Source organism: Aptenodytes forsteri, unplaced genomic scaffold (assembly GCF_000699145.1).
Source record: "Aptenodytes forsteri isolate BGI_AS27 unplaced genomic scaffold, ASM69914v1 Scaffold181, whole genome shotgun sequence".
NCBI classification, from domain to species: Eukaryota; Metazoa; Chordata; class Aves; order Sphenisciformes; family Spheniscidae; genus Aptenodytes; species Aptenodytes forsteri.
In genome coordinates, this window is record NW_008795702.1 from 4,612,007 (window position 1) to 4,626,175 (window position 14,169).

Here is a 14,169-nt window from a genome sequence, read left to right on the forward strand (position 1 = left end):
TGGTCAACATTCATTGCTGTTTATACAGATAGCAGTGAATAGTTTTATAGGTTGGTTTCACAACAAAACTGATTCAAAAAGAAAAAGCCACTGGCTGAGAAGACACGTGCTGCAATCTGTCGTGTTGTATTTGCATGTGTTTGAACTTTGATTTGTAAAATGTGTGTGTTGGCCTCTCAAAGGTACTTTGATTTTGTTTTTTACTGGTTTTATAAATATGAAGTTTGTATCTGGCTTGGTCATGGCTTTTTTAAAATATCAGCCTTTTTTTAAACAAAAAAAAGTTTGAAGTAGAATTGTGCAAGTGCCAAGAGTGATCACTGTTGCATGCATTCTTAAATGCTGTTAACTTGTTATCGGTATATATTTGTTCTTCTATCTACAGCATTGAAATCCAGTTATGTGATAAACGGGATACTGAATCAGAAATTCTTTCTTCAAATATTAAGTTGGTGAATAACATTGCAAAGAAGTCTTCTCATATCCCATACTTCAATTTGATAATTAGGAAGTGCTCATGACTTCGTATGTGAATGTTGAAATTTGTGTTTCTGTAGCTGGCCTGGGGAGAACAGGAACACTGATTGCCTGTTACATAATGAAACACCACAAGTTCACACATGCTGAAGCCATTGCTTGGATAAGAATATGTCGACCAGGCTCTATTATAGGACCCCAGCAACACTTCTTGGAAGAGTATGTATACCTTCTTTGCTACTAAGAATCAACTGCTTCTCTACATCCTTACCCATCTTGCGCTATTTATAGGATCTACTTTGCGTCTACTGACGTCGTATATTACTGCCTGTTGCAATATATTTAAGGTTAGTTAATTGGATTGAAATCAAACTTACTCAGTAGTAATCATCTTCTCTGGAGTGCTGTGCATTTTGTCACCTTAAGGGGCAGAAGGTCTCAAGACGCTGCACGTTTGTGTTCTGGGGGATTTAGGGGTTAAGGACAAATGTGTTGGAAGTGTAAAGTCCACATGTGGACAAAAGCTTAAATCAACAGTAAGGATTTATTAAAATATTAGCATAGAAAGGATAGACTTTATATACTTTATATATAGCCTATGATGACACTTAAAGTGAATCTTACAATAGTATAATTGGTATGTTTTTTTCTTTCTTGTAACTAAAGATTAAATAAGTACGTGGTGGACAGCTTATGATCTCTGTCAGATTCCTAGCATAACGTATGAAGCGTTTCTGATTTGGAGCTAATAGTCATTAGCAAAACAAACGTATGGTTTTAATATAGCTCCTTCTCAAAATTGACTGTATACTTCAGGTTGAGAACACTTCATGTACGGATAACTTGAATGGGTGATTCAAGGTTTGATCCTGACTGGAAACGAATGACAAAACTGCACTGGCTTCAGTGATGTAGACACTAAGTTTAATTTCATACTGGTTTCTACATTGTGCATTTACTATTATAGTAGTTATGCTGATATTTTTGAGTTGATAACATGATGATATTTAGTTGGAGGCATTTTCACTGTTATGAGAAAAAACATTTTGAGAAAATCCACCACAAATTTGTCTCTTTTTTCCAAAAAGAGAATGCAACAGCTCTGCTAGATACTGTGTAAATACAGTAAAACATGCGCTGACCTTGCATCTTAAAATCGAGAGGATATTAGAGAGAAAGGAGGAGTATTACTGTAATTCATAAGAGAAATCGAGCATGAATGAGGGTTCCTATTTATTTTCCAGTGCAACTGAATGGGCACTCCTTTATCTGAGAGGTGGCCCACCATTATTCAAAATACTGTGAATCACAAACTTTCACAAACCACAAGTGCTCACTGAAGGCAGATTAAACTTCTCCACACCGTGCTGATGCTTGGATGATGCACTCTTAAAAATAACAATTTCCACAATAGAGCAAAATTGAGAGGGGAAGGTAGTAGGTAGTGTGATTAGTAAGTGCTATTTACTTGAAAGACAGGAAAAACAGGGCCCATGTCTTTTCTGCAGTGGCGTATAAATACTTGGTTTGATTTTATAGATAGGCAAAGATCCTTCAGATTTTTTTCATTCATAACTACATTATTCATAGCTAAGAGCTGTAGTATTGTTCAGTAAGAATTTTCTATTGTCCTAGTGGCAATAGATACCTGTTCTGACAATCGGACAAAATTCAAGCAATGTCACCAGTAGTGTCACAATGGGATTGAGAAAGAAGGAGCTAACATCAGTTGCATCATTCTAATATAAAGTATCTTGCCTTCAGGGCTGCAAAGTTGCATCTGACAAGAAGGTAAAATCTTGCAACTTTGATCTCCCAACCTTCATAGATGTCAAAGCTTCATCTCGTAGGTACTTTGAGGTTTATTAAGGGAGGTTTGAGTAGTTCTTTTGTAGAGACCCTCCCACCCAAGTAAGTATCAAATCAGTTTGTTACTGTGAATGCAATTAATCTTGAAAGATTTCAAAGGTATTTAAATTCAAGCATGTTTTCTAGGTTACTTTTGTTAGGTGGGAAAGTGGTGCTCCCTTTCCCCCCCACCCCCTTCTTCTCCCTTCTCGATATTTTGTTGGGACATAGTGAATTTTTTCTGGAAGTGCTTACCTTTCCCATTTATTATTGAGCAAGTTTAGGCAGTTGGCTCAGACTACTTGGCTCTTAAGCTTTGCCGTAATACTTCGTTTTCAAACAAAGAAAAGTTTCCAGTGAAAGTATATTCTGATTTAATTCCTCATTCATTTTTTTCTCTGTTCAGTATAGGAATTTAATATTGTTACAATAATATGTAATAGGGTCTCAGTTCTTGGATGCAACTATCATGACAGATACCTACCCAGCAAACTTCCTTATCAAGGAATAATGCAGTCTCAGCAACAAAAGCCTGCTTAGCCCATGCACGTTGTAGCAATTAAATTTATTAAATTTTTTTACTACCTGTCTGAAGGATATAATCTTTCATTTTCTGAAAATTGAAACTAGAGTCCTGTTCAACTTTACATGACTATGAGCACTTCCACTGTGCAGGTCAGCTGTAGTTTTACTGCACAATATCTGTATACACAAAACTCATGCTAATAAGAAGTTGGAAGGTGCTGTATCATCATTTATTCTACACATTACGTATATAAAAGCATTATTTTATAAGAATTTTTAAGTTGTGTTTTAAAAGCCTTTAAAATACCATTGCAAATTCCTGTTTAGTTAATCTCTTTTCCCAGTAGGATTTTGTAAAATGAAGTTTTAGTACCTGTAATATTTCTGTGATGGCTACAGACTTGTTTGGTGATAGGGGGGTGCGGGTTGTCATTGTTTTTAACCATTGAAAATGATTGTTTCCTTTTTTTTTTTGTGATAGAGATTTGATTTTTTTTTTTTTCCAGATGAAGATGTACAGAAGATTCAAATGTTGGCAATCTCTAAGAGTAGCATGTTTTCATATTGGGTTTTATGTGTATGCAAATTTGCTGATATGAATTGATTTGGTTTTGTATCCTAAAGGAAGCAAGCAATGTTATGGCTGGAGGGAGATCTCATCCGATCAAAGCAGAAACAACGAGTAGCTGATGGAAACATTAACAGAGTTCTTTGTGGCTTGAATGACATTTCAATCAGTGACAGCTTGAATAAAGTACAAGACTTGGATCAATACAGGGAGGTAAGAGTTCGTAGGAAAAAATTTCAAACAAGCAGAGATGGAGCTGATCTTTTACTAACTAGCTATAGATAAAAGCCTAAAAAAATCTAAAATTATTAGTACTAGACTGCTTTTTCACAGCTAAATTTTTTTTTAATAGGTCATAATTAGAACAAATTTCCACTTTAAAAAAAAAAAAAAGAAAAAAGCTTAGGTTATATTTAAAACTGTTATAGGTCACTCTGCAAGCTTCAAAAGGTTTGCATTATTTAAAGTCATTCTTTCAGGGTTTTCAGTTGCTTATTGGAGAACAGAGGGGAAAAAAAAAATCAGTTTTCCTCCTGGAAATCTATTTATTCCAAGTTTCTAGGTAATAATGCATGAGTGTATAGATGTCCATCCCTTTATCACAGTGTTATGGATTACTGATGTGATGTGTACATTTAGGTTAAGGATCTTACAATTATTTATTGGAAGCATAGGCATGAAGTGTGAACTAAAGTGAACGCACTTCTGCTTCTGGGCTAGTAAAAATCTTAAAGTGTAGTTTCCTGCAGTATCTGTGAGAAGCAGTTTAGAGGAACTATTCATTTGATTAATCCTGTCTTAGCTCTGTAATAACTAAAGAGCTTTTATGTTGCTGACGGAATCCTTTACTTGATGTAAAAGACCAGGGATGTAGCGGGCACCTTCTTCAGGTAGTTATTAGTATAAATTAAAATAACCATCTGTCATGTGATCTGTCATATTCTGGAAGAGCACCTTGAATGCATTTCTGTAAAGGTACTATTTCCCTTTTGGAAGTTCAGTTTGTGGCTTGGAATATGTAAAGTTAAATATCTAGATTACTAACTGGAGACAGTAACACTGTAGAGATGGTCTTGTATGCCTAATGAAAACAGCTGGCACATAGCCACACGGGTAAAAGTAATGTTTTTGAATCTGAGCTACTACTACAACTTTACTGCTTCCAGTATTTAAGGCAACTTACTTGCGGGTAATTCAACTACCTGTACACTGTGTAGCAGTTTACATACAGATTCACAATATAAATTCACAGTGCTGCCTTTTTCTACTGTAACCCTCTCTGTAATATGTATATTTCAGTTTTTTACAGATGTCATTAAAGCTGTTTAACATCCAGTTTTCAAAACATTTATCTCTTTGGATATTTGGTTCTATTTCAAGACCTCATTATACGAGGCTCTCTAGAAGCTCAAAACAAAGTAATGTTCCCAGTCCCAAAAATGCATAAGGTCTAAGACTCAGAGGACAGAACAGCTACATGCAATAACTGTTGGGCAGGTAAAGACAGTGAAACAAAATTTATCAGTGTTGAGGCTGAATGATAGGTAACAATGGCCTAGCATATAATCTTCAATGAAATCTAGCTAAAATATTTATATTTTCCTATAATTAATGTAACACTTGGACCATGACATCATCTGATTAACTTCTATTGTATTACTACTTCTGTCAGTCTTTCCTCTTGGTTAACTATTGTTCTTGGTTAACTATTATTCTTGGAAACTATTGTTCTGTTTTATGCAGAGCAGTGAGGTCATTTAGGCACGGTAGGAACTGCAGTAATACAAATACTTGATCTGAGGTCAAATGAAGCATAAGTGGTACGCGTTTTTTTCATTTGGCAATTAAAAAAAAATAGCAGTTCTCTTGCTTTGTGTAACTTTTGTATTTCTCTGCTACTTAAGATACTGTCTCTACTTAATACTTGGGTCTTAGAAAAGTATTCTGAGATCAGTCAGAAATGATAAATAGGCATTTAAACAGTGTGGGCATACCTTTTAATATTTCTTAGAGTTTATAATATTTTCTAAAGCTAGAAGAAGTAGGATAAAACTCTGAAATCTGTTCATTCAATATTCCTTATTAAGTTCTCATAGGGAATTTTTTTCAGAACTGTATTTTTCTAGAGGTCATGAGAACTTTTTTTAATTTAGTAATTTAGGAAAGTTGATTTTTAGCTCCTCTTGCAGGACACATGACTTTATCTAAATTTGTTCCTCATCTTGTTTGTATCACAACATTGTGTGTTACTGCTTCCCTTCCACCTTGATGATAACTTTAAAAATAGTTATGGAGGAAGGAGTTGAAGTTCTATAAAACCAGACTTCTTTGAAGTAAATAAATACTGGCGTTAGACTCAAGCATCCTGAACTGACTTTGAGGTCAGATTCTGCAAAAAGCCTCTGTGAATGTGCGTTTGTACAGTGGCACATATAATTTACTGGAACTATGCAAAGACAGAGTAGTGCCCCACGTATGCAGAAGATTATAGATCAGCCTTTTAAGTTATAGTCTTTGCGAAGGAGATGTTCAATACTTTGAAACTACACTACCTCTACGGATTTGATGTATTTCCTTGCTTGCATACTTTGTGTTTTCCAGAATGATTTTGAAGACAAAGCAGGTGTGGAAACTCAGAATGGCATGACACAAGGAGATAAGCTTAATGCCTTAAAAAGTCGGAGACGGACATGTTCTGCTACAACTGGAGCTCTGAGGTAATTAATTAATTCTGAGGTAATTTGCAATTTTAAATTCAGTCTATGCTATCAGATCTTTATGGCAAGTATATGGCCTTGTTTAAGGCAGTGCTACTAGTCGTACCACCTTCTGTGGTGGAAATTTCTCTAGCTACATATCTATTAATTGCAGATTTGGTTTATTAATTTCTTTTTTTTTTTCTTTCCTCTGTCTCCCTGTTCAGGATACCTACTTACTATGTAGCAGTAAAAGACAAAGTAAAAAATATTTCAAAACCTTCAAATTTATATCTAGCATTCTAAAACTTATGTCTCAAACAAAATGTTCTTCAGTGAACTTAGTTATCTTTCTATAATTACTTTTCTATACTCCTTATATAAATTTTGAGTTTTTCAGAACCAGTAAAAATCTGAAGTTTGAAAATAAACCTGAAGTACCTGTTGTTTAACTGTAAACTAAAATAATGATTGTCAATAATTCTTAACTCGTTAGTCTTGTACTTTAAAGCGAGTATGAGACATGCAAGTGTGCTTTGGGGGAGGGGAAAGACTTTTTATCCTTTGATAAAGATTGCTGCTTTGGTTTCTTTAGGCTGCAAGACATGAAACTGCACACCAGGTCAATATCACAACCTTTCAGGTATTAACTTTAAAATTATAGTTCTAAATGTATACCACTCAGGCCATAAATTTTCAGTGTTTTGAATTATACTTATCACATCAATTGATTAGCAATTTCAGAATTCTGAGAAGTGGCAGGTAACAAACTTTTCTAAACACCTGCAAATGGGGGGGGGGAATAAATCTAATGGACAGAGGGGTTCCTGCAAATGGGAGGGGGGAATAAATCTAATGGACAGAGGGGTACAGCTCTACTTCAGGGATACCTTGAATTCTTCTTAATAAATAATTAGCACATACAAGTAATTTCCTCAGTCACATTTTCTAATATCTATGCTGTTATGCAATGAAGGATGACTAGTTAACTCATAACCGCTTTATCTCTGTAAAATTAATTACTTGTCTCAAAAACCTAAATTGGCTATGTATCGCCTGTGTGCTTCACCATTTTTGTCCTGTGTGTTTTAGTAGATGAACTAGAGGTATTGCTTAGTGGATACAATCAGTACTTTTTTTTAGAAGATGTACCAGATAAATATTGAGTTTTAGTACCTTTTCATATTTTAATATGGGGCCCTCACTGTACACTTTACTACATGCTTTGTTCAGAACTTTCTGTGGAGCCAATAAAGCCAATATTCTTCTCATTTTCTAAATGTTTATTTCATTTATGACCTGTACTAATCTCAAATCGGTACTGACACTGCCCCCCAAAAAGAAAATGAAATGTAAAGTTGAAAATTGACCTAATTTTAAGAGTTACAGGAATGGCAGAATTGAGTCTTTTGTTTTTGTAACGATGGCATCCTTTACCCCGTTGCATCTAAAATACAACATGTAAGACAAAATATCTGTCATTATAAAGCATGATATTGAAAAGAACACATTATCTTCAGTTTTGTGACAACCTGGATTTTTGAGATGGATTACTCCAGCTGTCTGACCTTGGAGATGTCTGTTTACCCTTTCTTGGTGTGGAATCAAAGCTATTTCTGCTCAGTGTCGTTCCTTCTGTGCTTGGAGCTTGTACCCAAGGTCTATGATCCTTTAAGAGCTGATCGTGATAATATCCCCTGGTCTAAGGATGGAGAGAATGTCATACTACTGCGAGGCTATTCGTTTATTAGTTTTTAATATGGACACCTATAATGCTAACATTTTTGAGTAGTCCAGTGTACCGTACTTACAGCTCACTATCAAAATATGAAGAATTTGGTCATTAAGAGTCCTACCTTAGAAAGAGCTGTATGTTCTGCGCAACTTTGTAAATATGTTTCTGCTGTCATTTGGAAAGGATGATGTTCTCATGAAAGCTACTTGCTTTATAAGCACAAAAAGTATTCTTTCTCAAATTTTACAATAGTTACAATTTATAATCAAATTTACAATAAATTTGATACAAAATGGACACTTCACAAATTATCAAGATGAAAAGTAGCCTATCACTGTGTAATATGGTACAGCAGGGGAAAAACTTGGGAGTGGGATATTTGAAAAGCTTTTTGAAAAGATATTTGAAAACAGGCAAACTGTTGAGTTTTTGCTGTTGAGTTCTTGGTACTCAGACTTGAGAATTCCCACTTTTAAAAATACCAGTCTATGTATTGAAAGACTGTATGTGTTTCTGAGATGTCTTATTTCAATTATGAAAATCTTGCTTCTCACTAAAACTCTGCACTCCTTTTAGACTGAATACTTCAGGTAGCACAGAAGGATCCATGTCTCCTCTGAAGACCTCCAAAGTGATGGCAGTTAATTCACCGTCTGCAGAAAGAATAAGCAGAATTTCCACATCCTCAGGCTCTAACCTTAAAAGGTTTTTTTTCTTATTCTCATTTTGGTACAAATACTTACTGTATACTACAATGGTTTTCAGCACATATGCAGTCTATGAAGTGCTTGCTGTTCTTGGGTGTAAGAAAGCTTAAATTTACTTACGAAGTGACTTGCTGTTCCACTACCCAAACTTTAGTTGCCTGCAGATTTAAAAAACAAACAAAATTTGAAACCTGTACTACTGGTATGAGAGTTTTGGTGGGATTATATCAAGTCAGAAACAGTATTACGTTGATCAGGGTTGGTTTGTTGTTTTGTGGTTTTTTTTTAACTCACCTGAGTTTATAGAAGTTTTGCAAGTATTCTCACAAGTCTGTATACTATTAATCTCAGAAGAATACTTGAGTGGTAATTAATATGATTTTTATGAGCCCTTGATTTGTTGCTGTTTAATTCCGTTATTACTGTTGTACTAAATAATTATGGATGTTACATGAAATTTAGAATGATTGATGCATTTTTAATAACTTCTGGGCACAAATATTTGCTTGAAGAAAATAACTAACTTAAAAATAGGGTGTCCTGAAATATCTCTTTATTCTCAAATTTTATCATATTACGTCTTGGTTACTGGAAGACTTGTATCACGTTACTGATTTCAAGAAACAGAAGAGGAGTTCTTAAACTGTTGCATGTACACAAAGTACTTCAATGTAGATCAGCCACTGCCTACACCTTTTAACAAAATCTCCTGCATGTGCATATGGTTTGACAGAGGTGAAAGTTGGCCATGGTAGTGCTTGAATAAACAAAGTTTGGGAACTCCTGACAAAGAATTCTGGTTTTCGTTATTTGAGAGCTAGGAGATGAACCTGTGTGCAAACAAATTATTTCAGAATGTTCTGTGTTATTCACCTAATGTCTTCTTGAATTGTCTGTTATTTTTTTTACATATCTGTACATACCTTGTGTGTATTTTTTTTTTTTCCCTGCATGTGTTTTCCATTCAGTGTTTCCATAAACTCCAGACTAGCCAGTTCTCTAGGGAACCTGTATGCTGCTTCAGATGATGATGAGAGCAAAATGACATCATCGTCCTCTAGGACAGGTTTTTGTGTAAGCCAAATCTCCAGCCACTTGAATGGCAGCTTGCAGCTGCCTCACAGAAATAACCATGAACTGAACAACAACTTATACAACAGAAACAGCAGTAGTGACAACAACAACAGCAGCCAAACCAGTTTTCACAGCGCCGTGACAGATGAGTACGCATCAACCTTCCTTTATGGGCCTTACAACTCCTCCAGCACGATACCAGAGTCAATCAATTCCTGTAAGTTCATAGTCACAACAGCACTTTCAGGCATCTGACCGATGCTTATCTTCCTTGCTTCTGCGAGCAAAGCTGTCGTAAAAAAATCTTAACCCAGCATAATTCTCTGACTTTAATGTTTCTGAACAGCACCTTTGTCTGTTACCTTTTTAAGTAATTATCATTTCAGCTACTTTTTTTCCATCTCTTTCAAGCATCTAGATCATGGAGTGGAGAGTTCATGAAAATAAATCACTCCTGAACTTAAACACCTTTTCTGATATATTTTTTATGGACCTTCTTACCCTTTAGATTTTTTATTTCAAATTATCCGTAACATAGTTTATAAGTTTATTATGTATCTTAATCTTCATGCAGTAACAAATTTAAAGAAGCCTTTGTATGTATCATACTAAATGGATCCGTAACATTTTATAAGTTTATTATGTATCTTAATCTTCATGCAGTAACAAATTTAAAGAAGCCTTTGTATGTATCATACTAAATGGAAGGTACAACACTCTTAAAGATAGAGCTCATTTGAAAGATGAGTCCACTTGACTTGAAACCTAGTCCTTTTCTAACATCAAATGTGAAAAGTTATTTTAGAGCAAGATATTTCTGATGATCGTACAGTTTTAGCTTTCATTCCTCAACAATTTTGCTGCCTTGGGCTTATTTTGTGCCCTTTTTCTGTGTGAAAAGAGTCTGTATAAAGAGGATGCACGGATAAATTAATGCAACTTGAAAGTGATTCTATATAAAATGCAGAGAAGAGAGACTAGAGAAACTTCAGTTTTGAAATCAGAAATAACTTCAGCTATTTTAGGGAAAAAATAAATATATTTACTACTATAAATCTAAAAACAATTTAAAATATCTGGTTTCCAAAGATTTGATATCCTACTAATTATAAAATTAGTGCAGTGTTTTTAATAGAATAGATTGCCTACAATTAATGGAACCTGTCAGCCTCTGTTCAGTAATACTGACACTTCAGACTTTTATTCTTTTAGCTGCTGGAAATAAAATTACCTTCATATAAAATTAACTTCAGAATAATACACCTTTCTTTTCTGCTTCCTTATCACTGATAAATTGTTTCAGTATAAAGAAAGTTTTAGTGTTAAACCTGCCACTGTTTTTGTGTGGTGAGTCCCCTGTCTTAAAACAGCTAATACACATATTGCATGTAACTAGGATGTCGGCCGAAAAGATCATTCATAGGTTATGTTCTCATTTTCCTGAAGAAGTGGGGGATCTACCCTCTCATTAACAGCTAGTATGTGGCACCACGTACAGTTCAGAAGCCACGTGTTTATAGCTTGGGAGTATGAATTGCACTTTCTGAGGATAGATGACAGTAGGAAATAAATTCTGATTGTTCCATTGTGGAATTAAATTGCATATGTGACTGAAACCCAACTAGTATACAAAGTACATTGAAGTTAGTTGAGGGAATTTGATTCTGTATTCTCATAAATTCAATGGATACTTCGACTGGAAAAGGAGTAGAGTTACTGTGCTAGGATGTGCTCGACCTAAAGCAACTCTAAAATACTTGATGCTTTCAAACTCCTTGTTTGAAAGTATATTTAGCTGCTTATCCACTACAACTAATCTGGAAATGAATGTTAATATTCCTTGATCTTAGGATCACTGAGTGTTCTGCATTGAGTTTAAACTTTACTTATCAGCAGTAATTTATTTGCAAGGGACTTCTTGACTATTAACACATCCTTTCAGTTTTTTGCAGTTGTTTTACCTCTTTAATTTGGCTGTGTTTCTACCTGCTACACGGGATTGAGGTAAACTGTATATAATTGAGATTTTTCTCATGTTGGATATAGAAACCATCCCAGGTTTCTTATGATGAAACCAGTTCTAGAACAAGAGAACTGTTTAGTTTAAGTAACTAATTTGGTTTAATTCCTCCAGGCATAGAGATGAGGAGAAAGGTGAAAAGCTGTATAGCAAACTGAGGATGTTTGATTTGAGACACATCCATGAGTCTTTCATTAGTTCATAAATTCTGATGGTTTGGAAAAGTCAGCCTTTTTAGGTGTTCCCAGTCTTTTATCCAACATGCTTACAGAAGTTCAGTCCTCAGGAACACTGACAGAGGCTCCAGTTGAGTGTACTGGAACCAAAGTCAATACACCAACAATGGTAGAGAGCCATCACTCATCTGAATAACTAAATGGTAAAGCGTCTGATTTTTTTTTTTAATTTCTCACCTTCAATATTGTCTCATATTTAATGCATTTGAACAATAATTCTTTGGAAGGTCAACCCATTCCCATTCTTTTCTATTGTACCTTCTGTTAATGATATGCTGCCAGCAGCAACTTAAGAGTTTTTTTCCATGTGCTAGTTACAGCTGCATATCATGCATAAATATGTAACCCTACATGCAGAGCCCGAAGGGGAAGAAACACCTTATAACTGTAACGTGGCTCAGTCATGAAAATAAGCTGACATTGTTCACAGTAGGCCAAAAGTTACAAAGGTATCAAATGGTAATATAAACCATTACAGAAACAATCAGCACATTACCTCAAACAGCTTAAAAGGTTGAATGGAAATATAACATCTTAAAAACTAAGAACTGTCGTCTCTTTTGGAAAGGTAGTTGCCATACCTTTATGCTACAGATAATTTTTAACAACGAAAGCAAAGTTAGTGGGCTTGTTCCATAAGCACAGGCTAAGAAATTAAGTAATGGTTGACACTTTGTTTCTCATTTATGTCTAGATATTTACAGAATTGTAGGTTAGCACTATGTTTCTATTTAATCTCATAAACCCTCAAGGTTCAATACAATAAAATTGACACAAAAATTCCCCAAATATATGTGGGGAGAGGGGCTGGGTTTATGATGTAACTGTCTCTTCTAGTATTGTAGCACACCTTTCCTTCTTAGATAAGGGTGACTGAAATACTTAGGAAAAGGCAGAAAAGCACAGAATGTTGATTACTGCTTAATTTAAGGAAGAGGAAAAGAGCAATTAATCAACAGGTGAACAGCCATCTTGACATCAGAGAGGGACTATAGCTATGTGCATCTTGGTAAAGAGGGAAATCAATTGTTGTTTCCTTGCAATAAAACTATTAAGTGACTTAAAACAATGATTTAAATGAAATGTTAGACATAGTATGGAGTTTTAGGTTGAATGGGAAATGTTTTTGCAGAAAAAGTAACTTTCTAGAATGCACATTTCTCCTGTTTCAAGAACATTTTTAATCTTCCTACCCATCTTAATGACTTAGTAATGCATGGAAGTATGTAAGGGTGTAACTTTTGAACAATTCTTGGCTTTTTATCATTTGCTGATTAGGAGCAGAGGTTATACACAGTCAAATATAGCAAGATCTTTAAATGAGATGCTATATCCAGTTTTCTCTGGAAGAGTGAGGTGAGAGAAAAAGGATCTTATGTATTGTGATGTGAGAAGCAGCATTGCTCAGGAAGAATCATGCCATTCAAGTCTATGTAGCAAAAAACAAGTTTCTGACTCACCTGTAATCTTATTTCAATATAATAATGGTTAAACTGCTCTCCTGCTTGGAAGATGTTTTTCAAACATGTCCTCAATGTTGCATGTGCTTCTAAATATACCATATGGCCCTGTGCATCTATCACTATCACAGTGGAGTGCACTAAATTGTTACCCGTTGTATGCACAATTGACTGCGTTGAGTGCAATTACTGTGATGTCATGGTGCTTAAGACAAGAGTAGGTTATTTGATCATTTAATCTCTGAATGCTTTCTGTCTGGTAGTGAGCCTCTGACTGGCTAATACAGATCCATCTTGATGGTGGTTTATTTTGAAGACAGTGTAATTTTTCTTGATAATTGGTCCCACTGGTTGAATACAGTCATGCTTAAAACCATTTCACTTTTAATCTGAAGCTTGCTGTATCTCTTTATTATGTCACTGTTACAGTCCTTTATTACCTTATTTTCTTGTCATGAAGATATTTCATGGTAGTTTTCTCAACTTGATTGTCTTTTGATAAGCTAAGTTGGCTCAAAGATCCTTTTGGAAAGTGTTCAAATCCTTTACAGTTTTTGAAAATCCTTTTTCAAGAAGTAGATGCAACACTCTAACATTCATCTTTCAGGTCCAGAAAGCTGCTACTCGGTGCTGTCCTGCTTATAAATCCATAGCTTGTGTTAGCTTCTTTAACTATAATGCATTGGGAGTTCATGGGGAGGAAAAAAAAAGAGTTCTTGCCATCCAAGATACTGACTTGTATTTTAATCCAGTGTCCTGCATTCCCTGATTTTTTTTTTTATGTGGAATTCTGCATTTGGCTCTATAAAAGCATCATCTTCCC

At 35.0% G+C, this 14,169-nt stretch overlaps 1 protein-coding gene across 2 annotated transcripts in view; it reads left to right on the top strand.

Annotated features, from left to right (window-relative positions):
- CDC14A (cell division cycle 14A) overlaps window positions 1–14,169 on the top strand; it is a 66,107-nt gene that overhangs the window by 46,647 nt on the left and 5,291 nt on the right. The window contains exons 10-15 of one of the 2 annotated variants that reach the window (XM_009283207.2): window positions 558–696; window positions 3,475–3,631; window positions 6,020–6,135; window positions 6,710–6,757; window positions 8,426–8,554; window positions 9,525–9,847. In XM_009283207.2, coding sequence (XP_009281482.1) covers window positions 558–696; window positions 3,475–3,631; window positions 6,020–6,135; window positions 6,710–6,757; window positions 8,426–8,554; window positions 9,525–9,847 — 912 coding nt within the window. The remainder of the gene's footprint in view (window positions 1–557; window positions 697–3,474; window positions 3,632–6,019; window positions 6,136–6,709; window positions 6,758–8,425; window positions 8,555–9,524; window positions 9,848–14,169) is intronic. The other variant, XM_019473102.1, reaches the window with a different exon arrangement.